Source organism: Drosophila montana, unplaced genomic scaffold (assembly GCF_035044405.1).
Source record: "Drosophila montana isolate Dmon_TW-CO22-7 unplaced genomic scaffold, ASM3504440v1 contig_2127_1, whole genome shotgun sequence".
NCBI classification, from domain to species: Eukaryota; Metazoa; Arthropoda; class Insecta; order Diptera; family Drosophilidae; genus Drosophila; species Drosophila montana.
In genome coordinates this window covers 1,429,885-1,451,236 of record NW_026997035.1, presented here as the reverse complement: position 1 = coordinate 1,451,236, position 21,352 = coordinate 1,429,885, and the positions used below count along the sequence as shown (strand labels likewise).

The 21,352-nt window shown below is 34.6% G+C and overlaps 1 protein-coding gene across 2 annotated transcripts in view; it reads right to left on the bottom strand.

Annotated features, from left to right (window-relative positions):
* The window catches only part of jing, a 209,836-nt gene extending 188,484 nt beyond the window's left edge, over positions 1-21,352 (bottom strand). The window contains exons 1-2 of one of the 2 annotated variants that reach the window (XM_064680637.1): positions 21,193-21,352; positions 15,899-16,998 (exon numbers count right to left, since the gene is read on the bottom strand). In XM_064680637.1, coding sequence (XP_064536707.1) covers positions 15,899-16,635 — 737 coding nt within the window. In that variant the 5' untranslated portion in view covers positions 16,636-16,998; positions 21,193-21,352. Of the gene's footprint in view, positions 1-15,898; positions 16,999-18,047; positions 18,151-21,192 lie in introns of those variants that run through there. The other variant, XM_064680638.1, reaches the window with a different exon arrangement.

The window sequence follows — 21,352 nt, the reverse complement described above, 5'->3', positions numbered from 1 at the left end:
TTATTAGTCAATATTTTTAATGGTATTTTAAATGTAAATTTTTTGGAAAATTTTATTGCCATTTAAATTTAATTAGTCATATGGCTCTTTTTTGCAATTATAATTATGTAAATTTTCATTTATGCAAAAACAATTTGATTATTCGATGTTGCTAATTATAGTTTTTGGCAAGCCCCTCGGCCCCTCGGTCCCTCGGCCCCTCGACCCCTCGACTCCTCGCCAACCTTTGGGCAGCCCCTATCGCTAGCCACAAGCCGCAAACTAATTTCACGCGCAAATACAATAAATTTCAAATGGTTTTTGGTCGCATGGTCAGCTAAACATTTAAACACATTTTATATCTAATCAATGGGAAAACACGCACACAGATACGCACACACATACAGATACACACACTCAATGGCACACAATACAACAATGACAACAATGCTTCAAAGGGTGACTGCAACAAAATTTCAATTGACAATTCAATTCAATTTTGAGCAAATGTCAAATTGCCGCTTTTTAAGCCGATTATAATGGCTTGTTGCTCGGTTGCCCACTCCCGACACGCCCCCATTCCATCCACCCCGCAAACGCCCCCTCAACTTCAGTGAGCCCACACTCTTTCCAACAACCTTTGTTTGTTAAACAGAGTTTTTTGTGTATTATATTTATTATATTTCTCATGTATGTGATTCTCCTTACCAACCACTATCTTTCTCAGGGGTAGGCAGTGTGGCATATCCTCATAAAATGGATTCAACTGAAAAGTTTATATGCACAAATTAAAGCTCTACAAACTCATATTTTTTATTTATGCCATATAATTTAGTTTGTCTCCAATCTCGAACTGATATTTAGTGTAATCTTTTTTCCAATCCAATTTTTTTATAATTAAGTTTTATATCTGCAAAATCTAGTTTAAAGAGCATCTACTTTTGCGTCACATCATCGTTTGGTTCCTTTTTAGTTTTCTTCATTTCCACTTTACTCAAATTAACTGTATGATTTGTGCTTTTCTTTTGCCTCTCAGCTTTTTGCAATTCGATTAAGCTTTTCAGCTTCACTTTTGATTTTAAAAGCGGCTTAGAGTGTATAGCAAGTGCGCGAGTGTGCGAGTGTGTGTGTCTTGTCTCGGTTGAGCGCATAAGTAGAACGCACAGAGAGTCAAGGTCAATGTCAAGTTGCCTTTTGCAAAACGGTCAAAACAAATTGGCTAACAACGGCGCCTAGAAATTGAAATAGAATTAAGGGGGGAGGCAAAAAAAAAACAACAAAATGTGTAAAATCTTGAGCTATGAACGCAAAAAAACGGAAATGAAAAGCAAAAGTAGAAAAGAGCCCAAAAGAGAAACACAAATTGGAATTGTAGGTTAACGATGATAAAGATGAGGTTGAGAAATGGCACAATTAAAATAGTTATGTCTGGGTTTTGAGTTGGTTATGAGTTGTGCAAAAACTAGGTGGGAATTATAAGGTTGTCAATGAAATTGTTTTTATTTAGATTAAAATTTGAGCTCACATTTGACTTAATTATGGTAAATTTATGCAAATTGTAGAATAGAAATATAGAAATATAGAAACATTAAAACAATTTTGCATACATATTAATTTGATTTTAATTTAAAATACACATAATATCTAAAAAAAAAAACTAGAACATTCTCCTAAACATTGTAACTAAGTGGTATTTGGCTTCTGCTATTTAAAGATATCGTATAATATTATTATCGTTTAATAACGTACATCGTTTAATATCGTATATCGTATAATATTGTTATCGTATGATATCGTTTAGGCTATCGTATTTATAGCTTTAATAGTATTTTTCAAATATTATTTTAAAAGGTATTTTAAATATTTGTTACAACATAAGAAACATATAGAAAATGCTTCTCCCGAATTGATTATTTGTAAGATTTTCTAGCTAAAAATGCAAAAAAAAAACACTTTCGCATGGAGAGCTCTAAATGTAAGCTGTGTTGAAAAATATTCAAATTAAATTTACAGTACATATAATAAATCCACATACCTATAGAAAATCTAAACACAATACACAAATTATACAAAATATTCTAAAGACCAAATTCATCTAAATTTCAGCATTGCTCAACACTGGCTCGTTAAGTTTTTGGTAAACGCGTCTTTTTTTGAGGCACTTTCGAGACCCATTATTTACCAGTTTTGCCTATGCACAAGGCCCGCTATCATTGGCTCATTCTCATGCAATAAAGTTAATGATAGCCCCGGGCACAACGCATATCCATTGCCTGACTGACTGACTGACTGCCTGCCTGCCAACAACAACAGCCAAATGCGAGTCTAGTCTAACGCACTGCAATTGCCAGCAATTGCAAAATCGGTTGCAACTTCAGATCCACTTGACATAGCGGCAAACATAATTGCCACATGCCCGCGAATTTGAGTTCGACTGTCAGCCTTATCGCTACGACACAGAGCGACACAGACACAGGTGGACAGTCTGGGAGTTGCGAGCGCGAGGCGGGGAGCATGCAGAGAAGGGGAAGAGTGCGGCCGTCATGCACATCACTCATACGCCATGTTTGTCCAGTCGATGCTTAAAAAGTTAATGACTAATTTTCGCTAGCGCAAAAAATAACAACTCAAAGTGCAGACGATCAGGCTGCACGACTAGCTGATGCCCTGTAATACTTTATATTACGATTTAGTCGTTTTATTCAGTTTGCGAGACAAGTGGGAAGATTTTGAGTTTCCAAGACAAAGTTCGCAGAGCCTTAAGTTGCACACAAAATGTAGTTGAGAAATGTATCTTTATATATCTTAGGAACTTTAGCTTTGAAAGTCGCCCAGTTCGATGAAGATATTTGATTTTCAGGAAACATAGTGTGACCTGCAGAGATACGAGGCAAAATTGTACACCAAATTAAGCTGAGAAAGGTATTTTGAGAGTTAAGTTACCAAATTGTCCAACTCTGCATTTGGTAGTCAACGAGTTTGATCGTAGTTGGTTCTATTCTTGAAGGTAGTCAAGATAAGTAGAAACATAGAAACTCTGCCTATTAGATGCATTTACAGCGTATTCATACTACCCCAGGTTGTCACTTTACGACTAGAGGGTATTTAAAATGAGAGCCTGGCAACGGCCATCACTTGTTCGGGATGCATGTCTGGCCGCATGGCATACCCGCTGCTATGGTCCGTGGGCCGAGGCTGGGTCTGTGGAGAAAATGTTGTTGGCTTTGCCGCTGCCTTGTTGCTGTTTTTGTTGTTGTTTCAGCTGCACATCATGAACGGCCCAAAACGGGGGGGTGTGGGGGGGGGGGTGCGGCGGGCAGTGTGTTCAACTGTCTGCCTGGCGAAAATGCAACGCATGGTCCGCGAGCTGACGTTATAATTAATGAAAATTTTCAGCGTTTGCGGCGTTGCTTGTTGTTTTTGTTGCCATGTGGCAAAGCCAAAAGGAAAACATGGCCAGGACTGAGGCATACACATGCACTCGCACACACACGCGCACACATGCACACATAAGTTGGCTAATATGATTTTGATTTTGGTGTCCAACATTAGAATGCCATTAGGTTTCTGGGCAGGCACTGTTTGATGAGCATTTGGCTGGCAATTTGCATAAATCGCAGCGGTGCATAAATTATGCGTCTAAATATTGGCAAATTGCCAGAAATCAAGAGATGGAATCACAGTTTTAATCAATGACATAATGTAGACATTATATTAGTTGTTGGTGCGATTATAAAGTTAATTTCCTGCATCGTATATATTACTAGATTATAACATAGAGGTGTAATATTATTCTAGAGGGAGTATATATATTGTGAGACTTTAAAGAACTATTTCACGTCAATTATAATTCCTATGTCTATTAAAGCTCAGGAAATTGTTAAAATAGAAGATAAAGCCTTTAGCAATACTCAAGCTAAAGTCAAGTCTAAGCTTAAGTCAAGACTAAAGCTTAAGTCAAGATTAAAGCTTAAGTCAAGACTAAAGCTTAAGTCTAAACAAAGCTAAAGTCAAGACTAAAGTTAGTCAAAGTCAAAGCTAATGTTAAAGTCAAGGCTTAAGTTAAAGTCAATGCTAAAGTCAACGTCAATGCTAAAGGTAAAGTCAAGTTCAAAGCTAAAGTTAGTCAAGCAAAGTTTAAGTCAAAGCTTAAGCTAAAGTTAAAGTTAAAGTCAAGGCTAAAGCCAAAGTGAAGGCTAAATCGAACGTCAAGGCTACAGTTAAAATCAAGGCTAAAGTTTAAGTCAAGGATAAAGTTGAAATCAAGGCGAAAGTTAAAGTCAACGTTAAATTTAGACAACGTTAAAGACAGTCAATGCTTAAGTTAAAGTCAAAGCTACAGTTAAAGTCAAAGCAACATTTAAAGTCAAGGCTAAAGTAAATGTTAAAGTTGAAGTAAAATTTAAATTCTCGAAGCTTTCATTTTTGTACTGTCTAATAATTTAGTTTTCCTAATGTCCTTTTATTTACTAAAAGTTGATTTAATATTAAAGCAAAGCTTAAACTTCATGTTAAGCTTGAATTTAACAGAATGGTTTATGAATTCAATTGCCGAATAGCCTTTTTAAGGCTTAGTTTTCTTTCAATCACAATTTCACATTAATGTTAAATCTAAATATAAATGTAAATTTAATGTTTAAAGCTTTTCAATTTTGATCGTCCATCAATTTAATTAACCTAAATTTCCTTTCGTTTCCCTCTTTAACCAATTCCTATTAAAACTTGAATTTTTCTGCTTTCCTTCCACTAGTTCCTGGCATTCCATTTTAATGCACAAATTGTAAATTATTTTCTCCGACTTGCAACGTTTCTTTTTCACCATTTTAAATCCATTTCGACATTCACCGCCATTTGTTGCTTTACTTTTGCAACTGTATCTGATTTTTCATGGGAGGTCTTTCATATGTTGACATTCGTGCAACACTTTGGGGCGCGTTTGTGGCCTCTAATTGAATTATGTTAAACCAATTGACCAACAACGACACCACAGAGACCAACCGTTCACATATGACAGTTTTTTAAAGCAGAGCAAATGTAAAAGCTTCGGAAAAAATGCTAAGAAATTAAGTTAATTTAAAAGCTTTCATCTAACATTGAATTATATTATATATGTTAGAATACTGCTATCCTATTCTTAGCAAAACAAAAAATATATGTTAAAACAATTAAGAGGCTCTAGTCGGGGGCTCCCGACTAGGGGATACCCTGAACCCTCTTCTTCCAACAGGCGATACCTTCAAAAGGAAAGATACTTGATATATATGTATATACTATTCTAGAAGCTACATGTCAAGTTTGGTGACTCAACCTTTTATTATTTACCAAAATTGCTCAAAAAACAGGATTTCCATATCGATTTTTATCGATTACTTGGAAACGGGGCAAGTTATCGAATATCAGAAACAAACTCGATCTGCGCGGGTACTAGGAGGACCTACAGCTAAAATTTCAAAAATTTCTCTAGCTCTTATAGGTTCTGAGATCCTTGCGTTCATACATACGGACAGACGGACCGTCAGACAGACGGACATGACTAGATCGACTCGGCTAACGATGCTGATCAAGAATATATATACTTCTGCCTGTTACATACATTTGTAAAAATACATTATACCCTTTTTACCCATTTTTAATGGGTTCAGGGTATAAAAAAATAAAAGTATATTTCGCAAAATTATATTCATGTTTCTTTTCATAAACTTTTCCCAAACTTTATAAAAACATATTTTTACTATAAGGCGAATAGAGCAATAGAGCATTAAAATTTAAATAAAAATTTTTAGATCCAATAAAAACTAGAAGAATATATATTAAACATTCATTTTATTTTAATTTTGTAAAATTTGAAAATTGGTATTTAACTTTCATTTTTACAAGAACAAGAGCAAAACTTTTTAAACCTTTTTTTATATTTTATATTAAAGTACCCTTAACCCATTGAAAATATGTAAAAATGGTATAATGTATTAATGTTTAATATTGTTACAGGCAGAAGGAAGCATCTCAGAGCCTATTATTAGGTATATATATTCTTGATCAGCACAATAGTCGAGTCGATCTAGCCATGCCCGTCTGCCCGTATGAAGGTTCTCATAACCTATAAAAGCTAGAGACTTGAAGGACTTTGAACATGGGTTCTCCTAGTGCCTGGGCAGTATGAATTTGTATCCAATAATCGATAATTTGCCCCGTTTCTTCATTAATTTGTGATCGACTTACAGTCCAAAGACCTGGAAAGCTGAGGGTTTCTATAAATTTCCACCCGCAACTGTGGAAAGTGAGTGGAAAACGATTGTATTAAATTCCATCGTCCTCCTAGTGCCCGCGCAGTACGATTTTTTTTTGCAATATTATTAAGTTTTAAGAGCTAGAGTCACCAAACATGACATATAGCTGTTAGAATATCATATACAGTTCATATAGATGCATTATATATATGCATTTGGTGTTCGTAGAAGATTTAGGGTATTCCCTAGCTAGGCACTCTCGACTAGAGTACTCTTCTTTTGTATGAAAATGTAACAGCAACAAAAATGTATCATATCTCCATAGAGGAAAGGATTTCCAGGCCATTCAATTTTGATTTGGTACTTCACTTTAAAGAATTTACGTGAATATTTTTATTTTATTAATTTTTTTGCTAATAATTTTTTAATTTGTTTTTAGCTTCTTGAGCATTCAAACTGCTTTTGGAAAGCTTAATTTCTTCTAGACAGAGACTATTTTATGCACCTTTGTTTATTATTATTATGAATATTAACCCATTTATTTGTCAGAGTTATAGCACTTTTCTAGGAACTCGGCCCCAACAGGAGCCAACTAACACACACAGAGGATGCTCCACTCAAAATCAAATACAACCGAAAAAAAATAAAGCACAAATAACATAAATAAAAATAAAACTTTTGCATAAATCTGTGTGGCACGGCAAAATGTGTGTGGAGTGGAGCTGCCTATTTGATTTATGGCCAAAAAGTCGCGCACGTTTTTCCCCCCTTCAGATGCACCCCTCCCCCCTGCGATGGCATTGTTCAGCACTTTGTTGCAGCAGAGACAAAGTAGAGGAAATAATTGTAAACAAAAAAAAGAAGAGAAGAAATAAAAAAGAAACGAAAAGAAAAACAAATTTCTGCACTTTACAATTGCGAATGCATTTTCCATGGAACGTAAATAGAAGCTATTTAGTGAAATGTGCACGAAAAACAACAACAACAAAAACAACAATGAGGAGAAGTACAACAGCAACAACAAGAACAGCATCCCAAACAACAGAAGATACAAACAGCAGCAGCCCCACGATAAGGCAAGAGGCGTGGCCTAAGCGAAGGGGCGCAGCGGAGGTTTTTCTTCTTATTTTGTTTTTGTTTTTGAGGTCAATGTACAAAACAGAGGCTGGCAGCATTTATTACGACTTAATGCGCTGCTCGATGGCCCAAGCGGGGGGAAGCGAGGCAAAGGGGAAGAATTGCAGTTTGCCAGCAGAGGCTCTAATTTCGTGTTTAAACTGCTTTTCACACAGATACAAAGCAGCACACACATGTACACACATACTCACACATGCAACGGCTGTGTTAATAATAATAATAAAAGAAGTTGCTGTTATACATATGTATATATGTATAAAAGCAATAAGAACAAAGCAAAACAAAAGCAAAGAATGCGCCGCAGTTGAAACAAGTGGAAAAAACCAAAGCCAAAGCAAAGGGCTGACAGCAGGAGGCGCAAAACAGGCCAAAGGCAAGAGAAGCAAAAGGAGGAGCTGGAGGAGGAGAATGAGGAGCTGGGGAAGAGAAGGTGGAGCAAAAGTGGGCAAAGGCAAAAGGCGGGGCGAGAGACTGTGCCACAGCAACAACAAATGCAGACTATAAAAAAAATTACAACAAAGAGAGCAAAAAAATAGCAAAAATTGACAAGCAAGAAAATTGTATTAAAATATGCCGAATATTGAATACTCTAAAAGACAAATTCCAGGCTATCAAACTTAATCGATATAATAAAAATAAAAATTGCATGCAGAGCATATGTAAAAGCATGCTAATCAATCGAAATCAATCAATCTTTTAAGGAATAATTATCAATCTAAATCATTCGATCAATCTACTTAAAGGAAAAAGTTATTTAAAACAGCATATATGTGAGCGTGTTTCAATATATTCAAAAGTAAAAAGTTGTATAGAACATCAACAAATAAATCTATTAAATAGTTGTATATTAAAACCATCACGTAACATCCTAAACAATTTGAATCAATCAATCTATTATAAAGTAAAAAGTTGTAAAGAACAGCATGCTAATCAATCTATATCAATCAAATAAATAAATAGATTTTTTTTAATAGTAAAATGTTGTATATTTGAATCATATGTAAGCATGCTACTTAATCCAAATAATTCAAGCAAAATAAACAAAAGTCAGAAGTTGTATATAACAGCATATGTGTACATTCCTATCATTCTAAATCATTCAATCAATCAGTTAAATAGTTATAAAAACTTTTATTATACAACTTTTTACACTCTTTAATCCGAATTATGCAATATGATGAAATATATTATTGCAGTTTTACTTTTCCTTTTAGTTCGATTTGTTGCCAAATAAATCAGTAATGAGCATCAGCATTTGAGTAGCTGAAATGATATATAATTGATCAAATTAAAGGAAAGGGATGATTGATGATTGACGATTGACGATTGATGATTGACATTTCATGAAATTCGAAATGGGAAAATAAGAGCTTAAATCAAGCTTAAGTCTTCACAAAATTGGTGCGTTTGACGCGAGTTATACACACATCATCTGTTTTAACCTTTTCCTCTATACGATACAGTTAATCGGCATAATTTCCCGGCGAGATCAAAAATCGATCTATATGTATATGTCATATATACAGATATCGAAATTACAGCCCATCTTCAATACGTTACAAACATGATGATTATACCCAATTATACTCCAAAAAAAGGGTATTTAAAAAACAAGCAAATTTTCAATGTGGCCAACTTTGGCGGTTGCGACGGCTGCTGCTGCCGCCGAGAGGGCGGCTCGTTGTCTCGGTTAGAGGGGCGTGGCAGGCAGTTTGGCAACGCGTTGGCATGTTGCAAGTCGCATGCATAGCAGAGCGAATTTTCTAGGAAGCGGACAAGGGGGCGAAGGGGAAAGCAGATCGGAAAACTTGCGCCTGGCTTTTTCGAGGCGTTTGCATTTTGGCTACTTAACTGGTTGCCGGGTGGTTGTTGTTGTAATTGTTGTTGCAGCTATTGTTGTAGTTGTTGTAGTTCTAGTGGCTGCAGTTGCAGCAAATTAGTTGGCCACTCAACATATTCATTTTGGTAATCGAGTGTAATCGTTTTCAACGCAACGTTGCGGGGGCGTGGCGATTGAAAGCAACCAGCCTTAAAGCCAGCCGCAAGGCAAACAGCTGCAATATATATAGATATGTGTGCAGGCAGATAAAGTGGAGTTGTAGGTAAAAGGAGGCGACACGAAATGGGGCAGCTTTAAAGCTTTAAAATTTACCTAAAATGTTTATTATCTATATGGTTTATTATATGGAAATCTTGTGAAGTAGGCCAGGAATAGATGTTGGCTGACGAAGTGAGAACGAAGTTCGTAAGGGTGTGAAGTGCATAGACAATAAGTTATAAAAAATATATATATATTCTTTATCTATATAAGAGTTTGTCCAGACGCAGACCAAGGCGTTAGGGAATATATATATTTATATAGAATAAATATATAATCTGTACCAATATAAGAGTTTCTCATTTTTATCAGTTCTTACTTTTTACGAAAACAATATATATATGATCTTTCTATATCTATATAAGAGCTTGTGCCGACGGAGACCAAGATTTAGAGAACTGAACTTTTATCGTAAACTTTGATTTGAGAGCAAAAGTTGATCAAAGCATGCATGCAAAACGTAAACAAAAACGCACCCATATAAGCGTGCTTTGTAAACTTTACGTCGGACCAGCAAGAGTGTGGTCGCTAGTTCAAATTCAAATTACGGTTCACATGAAGTTGTGTAATTGCCAATTTTTCTTTCCAAATTGACAAAGTGGAATTACAAACATTTTTGGAAACATTTAAGCAACAATTTTATTAACAGTCCGCTCTCAGCTCTCACGTTTCTAGGGTGAGGTCTGTAAGTTGTCAGTCAATCAAACAAAACTATATATGAATAATTATCAGGAAAAAACTGAAAAGAATTCACTTCTATCACTCCTAATAATAAAAATCCAGCTGAAAACAAATGTATTGCTTTAAATAAGCCATTTAAAATAGACTTTAAGCAAATGGTTTATAGACTCATATATAACATATAATAATAGATATTAAAAAAAAAAAAATTATAATAATAATATATATACTCTTATATAATATCAGTTCTATATAAATGCGAAGTGATATATATAAATTCGAACAGACTAAAGTCGCTGCACAATATAGCTGTTTATTAAGATATTTTTTGCCCAACTTTGAGCAGCTATTCTTTAAGCAAAAACTGCGCCACAAGCGAAAAATGCAAAAGAAACAACGCAATGCGTGGCTAATCCAAAAAAGAAAATGCGAGCTAAAAACAGATACTGCAAAAATATATACTATATGTATCTGAGAGATACTTTGCCAAAAACTGAATGCACTATAAATGGCCCTGCGCATAAGCCTGGCCACAAGCAACGCGAATTACAAACAATGCGATTTATGAAGCGAGTTGTGTTGTATTTGCTATAAAAATGCGCCATTAAACAATTTCAATAATTTATCTGACAGATAATTGTGCCGGAGAGTACGCTAAAAGGTGATTTAATAAATGTATCTGTGCGCGCTGAGGCGCTCGCCAAGTTTACAAACGCGGCACGCGCAACCTCGTCAGCTGTGAATTTATGGCTTACAAATACATTTGTTGTGGTTTTTTTTGTATAATTTTTTCGTCTTTTGTATCTACAATGCCAACTAATTTCCGCTCATTAAAAATGCGCAACAGCGCTGCGTGCAAGTGCATTTGTATCTCAAAGATACGCAAAACATGCGTTCATTTATCAGCGGCAGCGGCCGCGGCAGCGATTGTTAATTTATGGCGCGTGTGGGCGACAAGCTTCCTGCATGCGCGCATCCCTCAGATACATATGTATCTGCGACTGCTGCAGCAACAGCTTCTATGCGAGCGAGCTGCTTGCTTTGTTCTACTCTTCTCTTTTCTTTTGCATTCTAATTAATAGTGTTTGTTGTTGTTGTTGTTGTTAGCTGCAAATCATGCATAAATTGAGCAGTCCTCGTTGTCGTCACCATCGATAGGCCGGGTCGAAAGTTCTGTTCGTTTCATTTTAAGTTAGCGCACGCAACGCACATACACACACACACACACCGGCATATCAAATGCCGCATCTAGCTAAAATATTGTATCTTGTAGTACGTTTTGTATCTCGCTCTCTTTCTTTCCATGTCACTCGCTTGTTCTTCTGCTTCGGCTGCGCTCGTCCGTTCGTTCGTGCGTCGCTTTGCTGTCGGAAATAATTTCAACTTTTGGTCGTTGAACTCTTTTTGATTTATTTATTTTATTTTTTGTTTTTGTTGTTTTTTCGCTCTCAAAACATGAAAAAATGCTTCTCCTGTTGTTTGTTTTATTTTTACTTTTTTTCTTGTTTGCAATTTTTTGCGCTGCATTAAATTTTATTGCGCATCTTTAAGCAGCTAAATTGTTGCTTTTATGCATGAATATTGCAATTTTTGGGGTTTTATTTTCTTTTATTGCTGGTTATTTAAAACTTAGAATTATACGAAAACCAAACCGGTTCCTTAGCTTTAATACTACGACGTTCGCAAATTCAAAAAATAATTTCTTTTTGTTTCGAGTTTTTTGTTTTTGTTTAATTTATTCATAATTTTTATTTTGTTTTGATTTATATATCTATTATATTTACTTATTATTTTTTATAGCAGACAAATTGAATTATTGCCTTTGGGAATCATTGCAAACACACTTTCAATTTAATTAATCTAATTTTATAGGTATTTATCCCAGATATTGTGCGAATGAATTCTAACACGACTGGCTACAATAGAATTAATAGTACTTTTAACTAAAATAAAGTCAGGAATTTAACAATAGATTGAATAGTTATAAATTAGAAAGCTTTGAGGCTTAGATGTAATTTTAGTTTATACAAAAATTCGAATTCTATAATTTCTATATTTATAAATTTTATTGTGTCAGTATATCCATGTTATTAGTTTACTAATTTATTATTTATTTATTTTTTATTATTAATTATATATTTTAAAAAATTATATTTTATATTAAATTATAATAAAATTGTTATTCATCATTACATTGTATTTATTACAATTATTATTTGTTGGATTTCTTTTTAATATAGTTTTAATATATTTTAAATACATTTTATATTATAATTATAATATTATATATTTCTTATTTTTTTTTGATTATTTTTTATATATTTTATAAGTATTTATATATTTTATAGAAGATTATTTTTTAAATATGCTTATATATTTTCTATAAAAGTAATCTCCAAAAATTAAGAAATTCGTAAAATAAAGTCTAAAAGTTCTTATTTCCAACTAGCACAGAATGTTCATATATATATATATATATATATTTTACTTATCTCGAAGTCAACTTCTCGCAAATTCAAGTTGAATCTCTTTAAAACTTTAGAAGAGCGTGCCTGACAAAAATCGACTTTAACTTTAACTGACCTCAATTTGGTTAGTTGGCCTTCCGCTGCAATTGCCAAGAACTTCAGTCATTAAAATTTAATTTTTGTAATTTTATTTTATTTTTTATTTTTTGAAAAACATTTAAAGCCAGCGACAACAGCAAGTTGCAATCTTTTGCGCTGCGGCATCTTTTAACGTTTCGCATTTGGTTGTAGATACACGAGTGCTCGGCTCCAACATCACATACAAAACATTTAACTTTAATTATCGCTCATAAAGTCGGCAACAACAACAGCAACAACTCGACTGCAGCAGTCATCATATTTTTTGTATTTTTCATTTTTTGTTTATTTTTCATGCTACGCGTTAATCAGCATTTGTTTTCTTTGAGTGTGCTATTGACTTGGTACAGGTTTTTCCACATTTTCCATGGGCGACCCGGGCCCCCCAACAACTGCGACCAAGTGCGACCCACTGCTCCACAGTTTTCCACAGTTGCTGCTAAAAGTTTTTTGCCAGCTGTGGTTGTTGCTGTTACTCTTTTTTTGTTTTTGTTTTTTTTGCACAGTCATGCCAGCACGCCTCAATTGTCGACACACACACACACACAGACAGAGAGATATAGCTGCAGATACAGCTGCAGTTAAAGATACACACAGACACACCAACACACTTACACTGACTGACAATGCGATATTGTGTAATCGCCCACGTTGATTTATCTTGTTTAAGTGACTCCAAAATGACGCCAACATCGACATCGACGTCGACGTCGAAAGTGTAATGTAATAACTCGCAAATTGCATTCGATTGTTTATACCCTATAATCTAAACACTTGTCACATGTCTATGCAGAGAAAGTTTCGAATAATCGAATTGATTATCGATTGATTGATCAGAAAGATTGATTAGAAATGTGTAGCATATTGTTTTGATTTGATCTTAATTTAGACATGGGTATAATTATAATATTTCGATGTGGATTAGAATAGTTAAATCATTTAACTGTCAAATATTCCAAATGCTTTGAATTTCACTAAATAATTTGAGCTGGTAATAACAAGCGGCAGGTCGCCGGCTCAAATACAGCAACAATTTTCAATGTTTTTATTTACGCATTTGATATGTTATTTTTGATACGAAATAATTTAAATGTGTATATTCTGTGGCATGCCCCAATAAGTCGCTTCGTGGCGTAGTGATCTACGGACGAAAGTTCCGGATCGAATCCCTATTACTTGGCTTCTACTTTAAACTTGGTGAAGTACTTTTTCCTTTCTATATTTACAGCACATCTTGTGGGTCGTTAATGCTCTTTTTGCCACACATATTTAACATGCAGTTTAAGTTACTGTTTGCTGTCGCTTCTGCTGCTACTCGTGTATATTTAGTCGTGCCGCATTTTGGCTTCTTAATGTTATGTTTGCAATTTTTGGCATTGCATTTGGCATTGTTTTCATAGCAGTTGCATTGTTTGGCAAGCCCCCAACTTGAATTCAACTTGTTGTAGTTTTTTTTTTGTCAACATGCAGCTGCACAAAAAGTTGACAATTTTTTTTTTTGTTTTTGTTTCTAAGTTCAAACTTAACTTTGAGATAAGTTTAAATGTTGTGGTCATGATCATGACTCATGGCGAATTGCACGGCATAGAATAATAGAGAGAAATATTTATATAATATATTTATTTTTTTTTTGTTATTGAAATCATGGCATAATTATGTTGTTTTTAGTTTCCTTATATGTCAGATTTTACGAGGTATCTTTTACTACTCAACATTTAATTTGTTAATGTTTGATGAGTTATCGCAGGAAGCGAGTCTTTCATTATCATATTTCAATTATTATTAATGTTTTAAATTTTATTCTTTATAAATATAATATAATATTTATTCATTATTATTTTATTTTATATTTTATTCCTTACAAATATATTATTATAATATTTCATAATATTCATATATTATTTCATACTATTTTCATAATATTTTACAATATTCCCGTAATATATAGCTTTAAAGCTTATTCTTTTTGAAATCGATTTTTGCACTTTTTTTAGTATATAAACGAATTATCTGTTTCCTTTTATATATAAAAAGTACCCTTTATTACCTTTATTTTTATGTTATTTGTCACTCTTTAGTTCGTTCTTTTCTTTCAATTTCTGTCAATTTTTTATCTATTTCTCAGTAACGATTTGTCACATTGTTCAATTCTTACGGCCTTTTACAATGTATCTCCCTATCTATCTTTCCGAACTCTCACTCTCTATTTACCCATTCGTCTTTCATTTTATCTCATTTTCTTTTTGGGCACACGTCACTCTCTCAACTCGCGCTTACTTTATTCCTTTGCTATCTCATTTGCTCTGGCGTAGATTTAGCATGTCATAACAATTCACTCGTGCTTAAACCGTTTGGGAATTTTAAACAAAAATCAAAAAAATAATTTAAGGGTCATTGTCTCGTTCTTACTATGTGAACTGTTTGTTTTAATGACTATATTTTATTATATTTCTTTAAATTTAAACATAATATATAAAAAGTATATATTATATTTATATACATTATATAAATATTAAATTATATTTATATGTATTTATAAATATTTGTATTATATTTCTACATATATTTATATATTTTTTTAATTATATTTGAGTGTAATATGAAAAACGTATCATTGTACCAATAAGAATAATTGGATAATGTATGAAGTAAAAAAAAAAAAAATGTAATAGTATTAAATTAAAAGAACCTAGTGTTTTTTAATAGATCCAGAAAACCGATCCCTACATTTACATATTTTGTATAATGTTTCTTTATATTTATACTATTACATTTCTATGAATTTATATATTGGTTTTTATATGTATATTTTTTTATAATATTTCTTTAAATAATTTTATATTTATTATATATTTATATTATATACATCTTTATTATGTTGTATATTTATTATATATTTATATATTTCTACATATTTATATTAATACTACCATATTTTGATATACCATATACTATTATATTTCTCTATATTCATATATATTTTATATTATTTCTATATATATTTATTTTGCTCATGAGAAGTCAATTATTCCGCAATTTACACGAAATGTGCACGAAATGGATCTATTACTCATTTCGTAGTACACTACATATCATAATCATTTTAAGAGGACTAACTTATTCATCGGACTCAACCCATCGTATCGTAGCTTAAAAGGACATTAACTCACCTGTCTGATGACTCTGATGAATCGTAACGATCCAAGCAGCGTTTCTTGATGCTATTCCCGTTCCCTCGTACTCCTCTATCTCCTCTGGCAGTTGTTGTTGTTGTTGTCGTTGTTCCCGTGCGTGTTGCTAATGTTGTTGTATTTGTTTTCGTTGTTGTTGTTGCAGTCTTTCTGGCGCCCTGATAGAGCTGAGATCGCAATGCGTTGATATCCAATTTGGCAGCTGCTGCAGCCAAAGAGCTTGTTGTTGTTTTTGCAGTTGTTGCTTTTGTTGTTGTTGTCGTTGCTTTTGTTATTGTTGTTGTTGTTGTTGTTGTTGCTGCTTCCCTGCCCCGTTTGGTGCCTTGCACAATGCCAAGCAGCAGTCGCGTGGGCGTGCTAAAGGACGCCTTGGGCGGTTGAGGCGGTGGCTTCAGTTCAATATTTGTGAGTGTTGGAGCAGCGGGCGGCGCAAAGGGGCACGGGGGCGTGGTGCTGGCGACAGTGCCTGTCAAACTGTTCAAATTGACGCCGTTTTTCAGCTGATCAAACAATGACAAAGCCGCACTCGAAGTTAAAGTTTTCTTGGCAATTGTTGCCGCTGCCGCTGCTGTTGCTGTTGCAGCCTCTGCTGTTTCTGCTGGTGTTGTTGTTGTTGTTGTGGGCGTTGCTGTTGCTTTTATGGGCGTGGCCGTTGCTGCCTCGTTAGCCGTTTCTTTAGTCTTTGCCGCAGTGTCCTTCGACTGCGTGCCTGACATTTTCTTTGCTTTGCTTTTTGTTTTTTGTTTACCTATTTCTTTTTAAATTTGTTTTCTTTTTGCACTTTTTTGTTTTCTCTGCCTTTTGTTGTTTATTTTCGTTGTTGCAACTGTTTGGCAACGTTCTTTTTAATTGATTTCCGCTGTTGTTGTTGTTGTTGCCATTTGTTTGGCTTACGACACATTTTTGTTCAATTCACTTTGCGCTCTTTTTTCCTATTGCTTTAAGCTCCTTTTCGCATTTGTTTTGTTCAAAGTCGTCAACTTTTACTTAGTTTTTGTCTCACATTTCTTAGTTTAAGTTTTATGTTGTTTTCTTCTTTATACGAATTGGGTTGGTTTCTTAGTTTTCAGTTCTTGAGACTGTTGAAAATGAAAGTAGATGTAGAGCATATTTTTAAAAACTCAGGCTCATAGACTCTCAGTGCAAACATCTTAACGTTTAGTTCTTTACAAGATATAATTCCACTTGGAGCACTACGGTACTTTACAATTCATGTTTTAGTACGATTATTTTTTATGTTTTCGCTCGCTAATTAGAACGTTTCATTTCCCGAGCTCATGTTTACTTGCGTTAAGTTTTAACTTTCGTTGAGCTCATTTTCCAATATATAAATTATATAATATATAAAATATTATTTTATAAATGTTTTGGGAAATGTTTGGGAGATATACTTTTCGCTATTAAAAACCCCAAAGCTACAGAAAAATAATAATGGATCTAATCTTAAGCCAATTTTAGGTAGTTAGCCCACGACTTCTCTATCAAATTTTGCATTAATTTTCGTAAAGCGAGCAACTATATATAAAAAATTAAATTTATTCTTTATCATATACAAAAATATGATAAACAACAATAAATATGTAAAAGCAAGTTCACAAGCTGAAGCTCAAGGCAGGAAGTCTCTTCGAGACATGGACCCGATCCACCGACCCTTTTTTTCGATGTTTGCAGCCCTGGTGCATAGAGAAACTATCTAAATATGAAGCTACATTTGAATTTATCTATGTATATTTCTCTGCTTCTTGTTCGAATTATCTTTAAAAATCTATCTATCAAAATGATTGCAAAAGAACCTTTAAAATCCTGAAAAATTATGAAAAAAAGAGCAAGCTATCTAGAAATGAGGCTAATTTTGAATTTATCTATGATTATTACTCTGCTTCTTGTTCGAATTATCTTTAAAAATCTATCTATCAAAATGATTGCAAAAGAACGTCGATAGTATTTTTTACCTAAAATATATAAATAGTTTTTTAATATTTCTTATCAACATAATTTTCCGCATTAGGCACGCTTTACTGTAACGCCATGCAATTGCCTATGAAAAATGCACAATTTCAAACGTTGCAAAAAATATTGCTCCAATTTGTAAAAATTATTTATTATTATTATTATTATTGCACTTTACTCAAATTACAGCCGTCGCTTAATTTTTTGCGCAAATTAAACACGAATTCGCTGCAAAATCATTTTTTGAGCATTTTTCGTTATTTTCTCCTTCACCTTTTTTTCTGTGACACAATTTTATTATAACATTTTCATTTATTCAGCACTTTTTTTTTGATATTTATTTTTTCAAATTCACAATTGAAGACTTCGATTGTATTATTCATACCAATTTAGTGAATGTATTTATTTAGCATTATGAATGGCAGCTAATTTTCTTCTTATGAGTTTTATTCGTTTCCGGCGCTTTTGTTGTTGCCTGTTGTGCATTTGCAGTGCACAAACAAAACCAAAAACAAAACTAAAAAACTTTTTTGCAAGCTTTGCAAACAGTTAACCGGTTCTCGCGTCTCTTGAGCTTTGTGTTTTTTTTAATGTTTGTGGAAACGTCGAACCCGAAACAGAAACAGAAACAGAGGAAACAAAGTCACAAATCTAGCATTTGTTTAACAACAAAGCCAAACAATTCTAATCAAATGCATTCCAATACACGCACAGAAACACTTACACTCTTGCTCTCTCGCACGCTCGCTCGCTCGCTCTTTCGCACATGTGACGTTATCAATGCTGCGTTCGCCGGGGCCGCGTTGTCTATTAATAATCAAAAAGCACACACAATTTTCGTATTTGTTTCGTTTTCGTTTTTGCATTCGCTGCAGTTGTTGCTTTAATTGCCATGTAAAAAATGTCAACTCGAACTGTTAATTGCGAGCAAAATGTTTGCTCGAAAACTGCACACCGACTCTCACTACCGCGTTGCTTTGGCTGCTGGCCTCTGCCTGCGACTGACTGTCACGACGAGCGCCGCATTGGTGTGGGGCCGACTGAGCGCCACACGAAGAGCTTTAGCCAACTAGAACCGAGCAGACAGCAAGAAACGAGCGAAATCAACAAGAACGAGCGTGCGAACGAGCAACGACCGCAACTTCGTGTCAACTCACGAGCGCCAAAACGCTAGACGACGACGGCTGCGACGACAAAGACGACGACGCCAACAATGAGTGTTTTTTTTTGTTTTTTGTTCGCCGAGTGGCAAATCGGCCGAGTTAGACGAAGGGGGAGCGAAGCACGCAAACGTTGGCAATATGCAAGCGATGCGATGTTCACTTTTGATTTCTGTGCAGCGGCAGCAGGTTTGGCATACTCTGTGCGAGCCTAGGGACGTGCGTGCGGAGTGAGGGGTAGCTGAAGGTGGGGTCTATAGGGAAGCCGGTTGTGCGGCTGTTGCTTGTTGCGCCACAAGCCCACACGCTTTTTTTTTTTAATATTTTGTTTTTTATTGGCTCTTAAGAGAAGTTCAATATTTTATTTTCGGTCTAAGCAGCAGATTTTCAACGATTATCAACCGAGTGGGTGGTGAAAAGTAACAGCATAAACATGTTGTATGCTCATAATATTTGTTACCTGTTGATATGCGTGAGAAATAAAGTAGCAATAAGAAACAGTCGGGAAAAGAACTGGAACAGGTTCCAGCGTGAACTATGTAACATACATATGTACATATGTAATTATAGAGACATAGAAGAACGTACACAATTAACAAACTGATCTTGTTTTACGTAATATATGTATATTTGTATTATGTAGTGCATCTTTGTATATACATATGTGTGTGTGTACATATGAATGTACATACATATGTGAAGTTTCCTTACTGGAATACCATATGTAATACTTCTACAGTGGGCGCTCGCAAATTAAAACGCTTTGGCTTTAATAGCGAGTCTTATTTGTAAGAAAAACCTTAGTTGTGGCCCTTTTTAACAGCAAAGAATTATTGTTTTTGTTCACAACGCGCTTATCTGCTTTTTAACATAATCTCATGCTACTTAATTTCACGTTTTTGCTGCTACATACATACGTGCATACGTACATATGCATATAAATATTTATAGATATGTACATAAGCATTAATATATACATACATACATATATACATAAGGATTTAAATATACATACATACATATGCACCTAAGCATTAAAATATACATACATACATATATACAAGGGAATTTAAACACACACACATACATAAGCATTCAAACATTCTTTTCCCTTTCCCCTACTACACACTTACATACGTACTTTTGTATTTTATTACATTTGTTTTCTTTTACACTTTTCGCATTTTACACCTCTTACTTTGCGACTTCTCTTTCACATTCCTGGCATACTTATTTTTTATAAATATCCTCTTCCATATTATATTTTGTCTTTCTGTCGCGCTCCTTTCTTTCTTCTTCTATGTTTCGTTCAAATTAACTGTTTGCTTTTATTATTCAACACTGATCTTTGGGATTGATTGAATGCAGACACGAAACTTTAAGTACCGTTAAGTACGTAAGTAGTTAAACACACACACACACACGTTTAATCGCCAGCTGTGCCTCAACTTGGCAAACATTCCGAGCGCATTAGCAAACCGGCGTCTTATAGAGCACCCAATGCAGCAGCAGCACTTCCTTAATCATGCACTAACAAAAGTAGCCCACGCTTTTTAGTTGCAGCTTCCTTTGCCCACGCAAATTCGTTTCAATAATTAAGAAAAGTCAATTCAAACGCAAACAATAACAAAAAAATATCTAGCAACAGCGGGAACGGGAGCGAGAATGCCAGCGAGAGCGAGCGAGAGCGCACAAATACATGTAAAGTCACCGTTGTTATCAAACACCCACACACACACTCGCTTCATCATTCACCAACACAACAAATCACGTCATGAATACAAAATGTACATACACATAAAAACCAAAAGAAAAACGTAAAGAAAAAGCAACAAAGTCAACAGTAACAACACAACAAAATCAAAGCCAACACGTGCTTTTATTACGTTAACGTATACGAACTGTGTGTGTGTTTGTGCGACTGCTGCTCTGTCGGCCTTTTGTGATGCAACTGTTCTGGCAGAGAGTGTGCATGCTAGAGCATGAGAGAGAGCAAGAGCGCACTATACGTTGGTATGTGTTAGCAGCAGAACTTGTTTGCTAGATTTGCCGTTGTTTTTGTAATTGTTTGACTTTGCGTCTTGTGCTATTTTTTTCAGCACCCAAAAAAGAAACAAAACTAATGCAAGAAAACGGCTCTTGTGGCCAAGTGCAGAAAATTACACAGGACTCATAATGTTGCGCGACACTTTTACACAAATTGCAGTTGGTATTGTTGCGGTACTTTGTAACTTTTCCAATTTCCAACTCATTTTACACACACACGCACGCATGCACACGTTACGGCACATGACGCGACTGCACTGAACGAGCAAAGAAAACG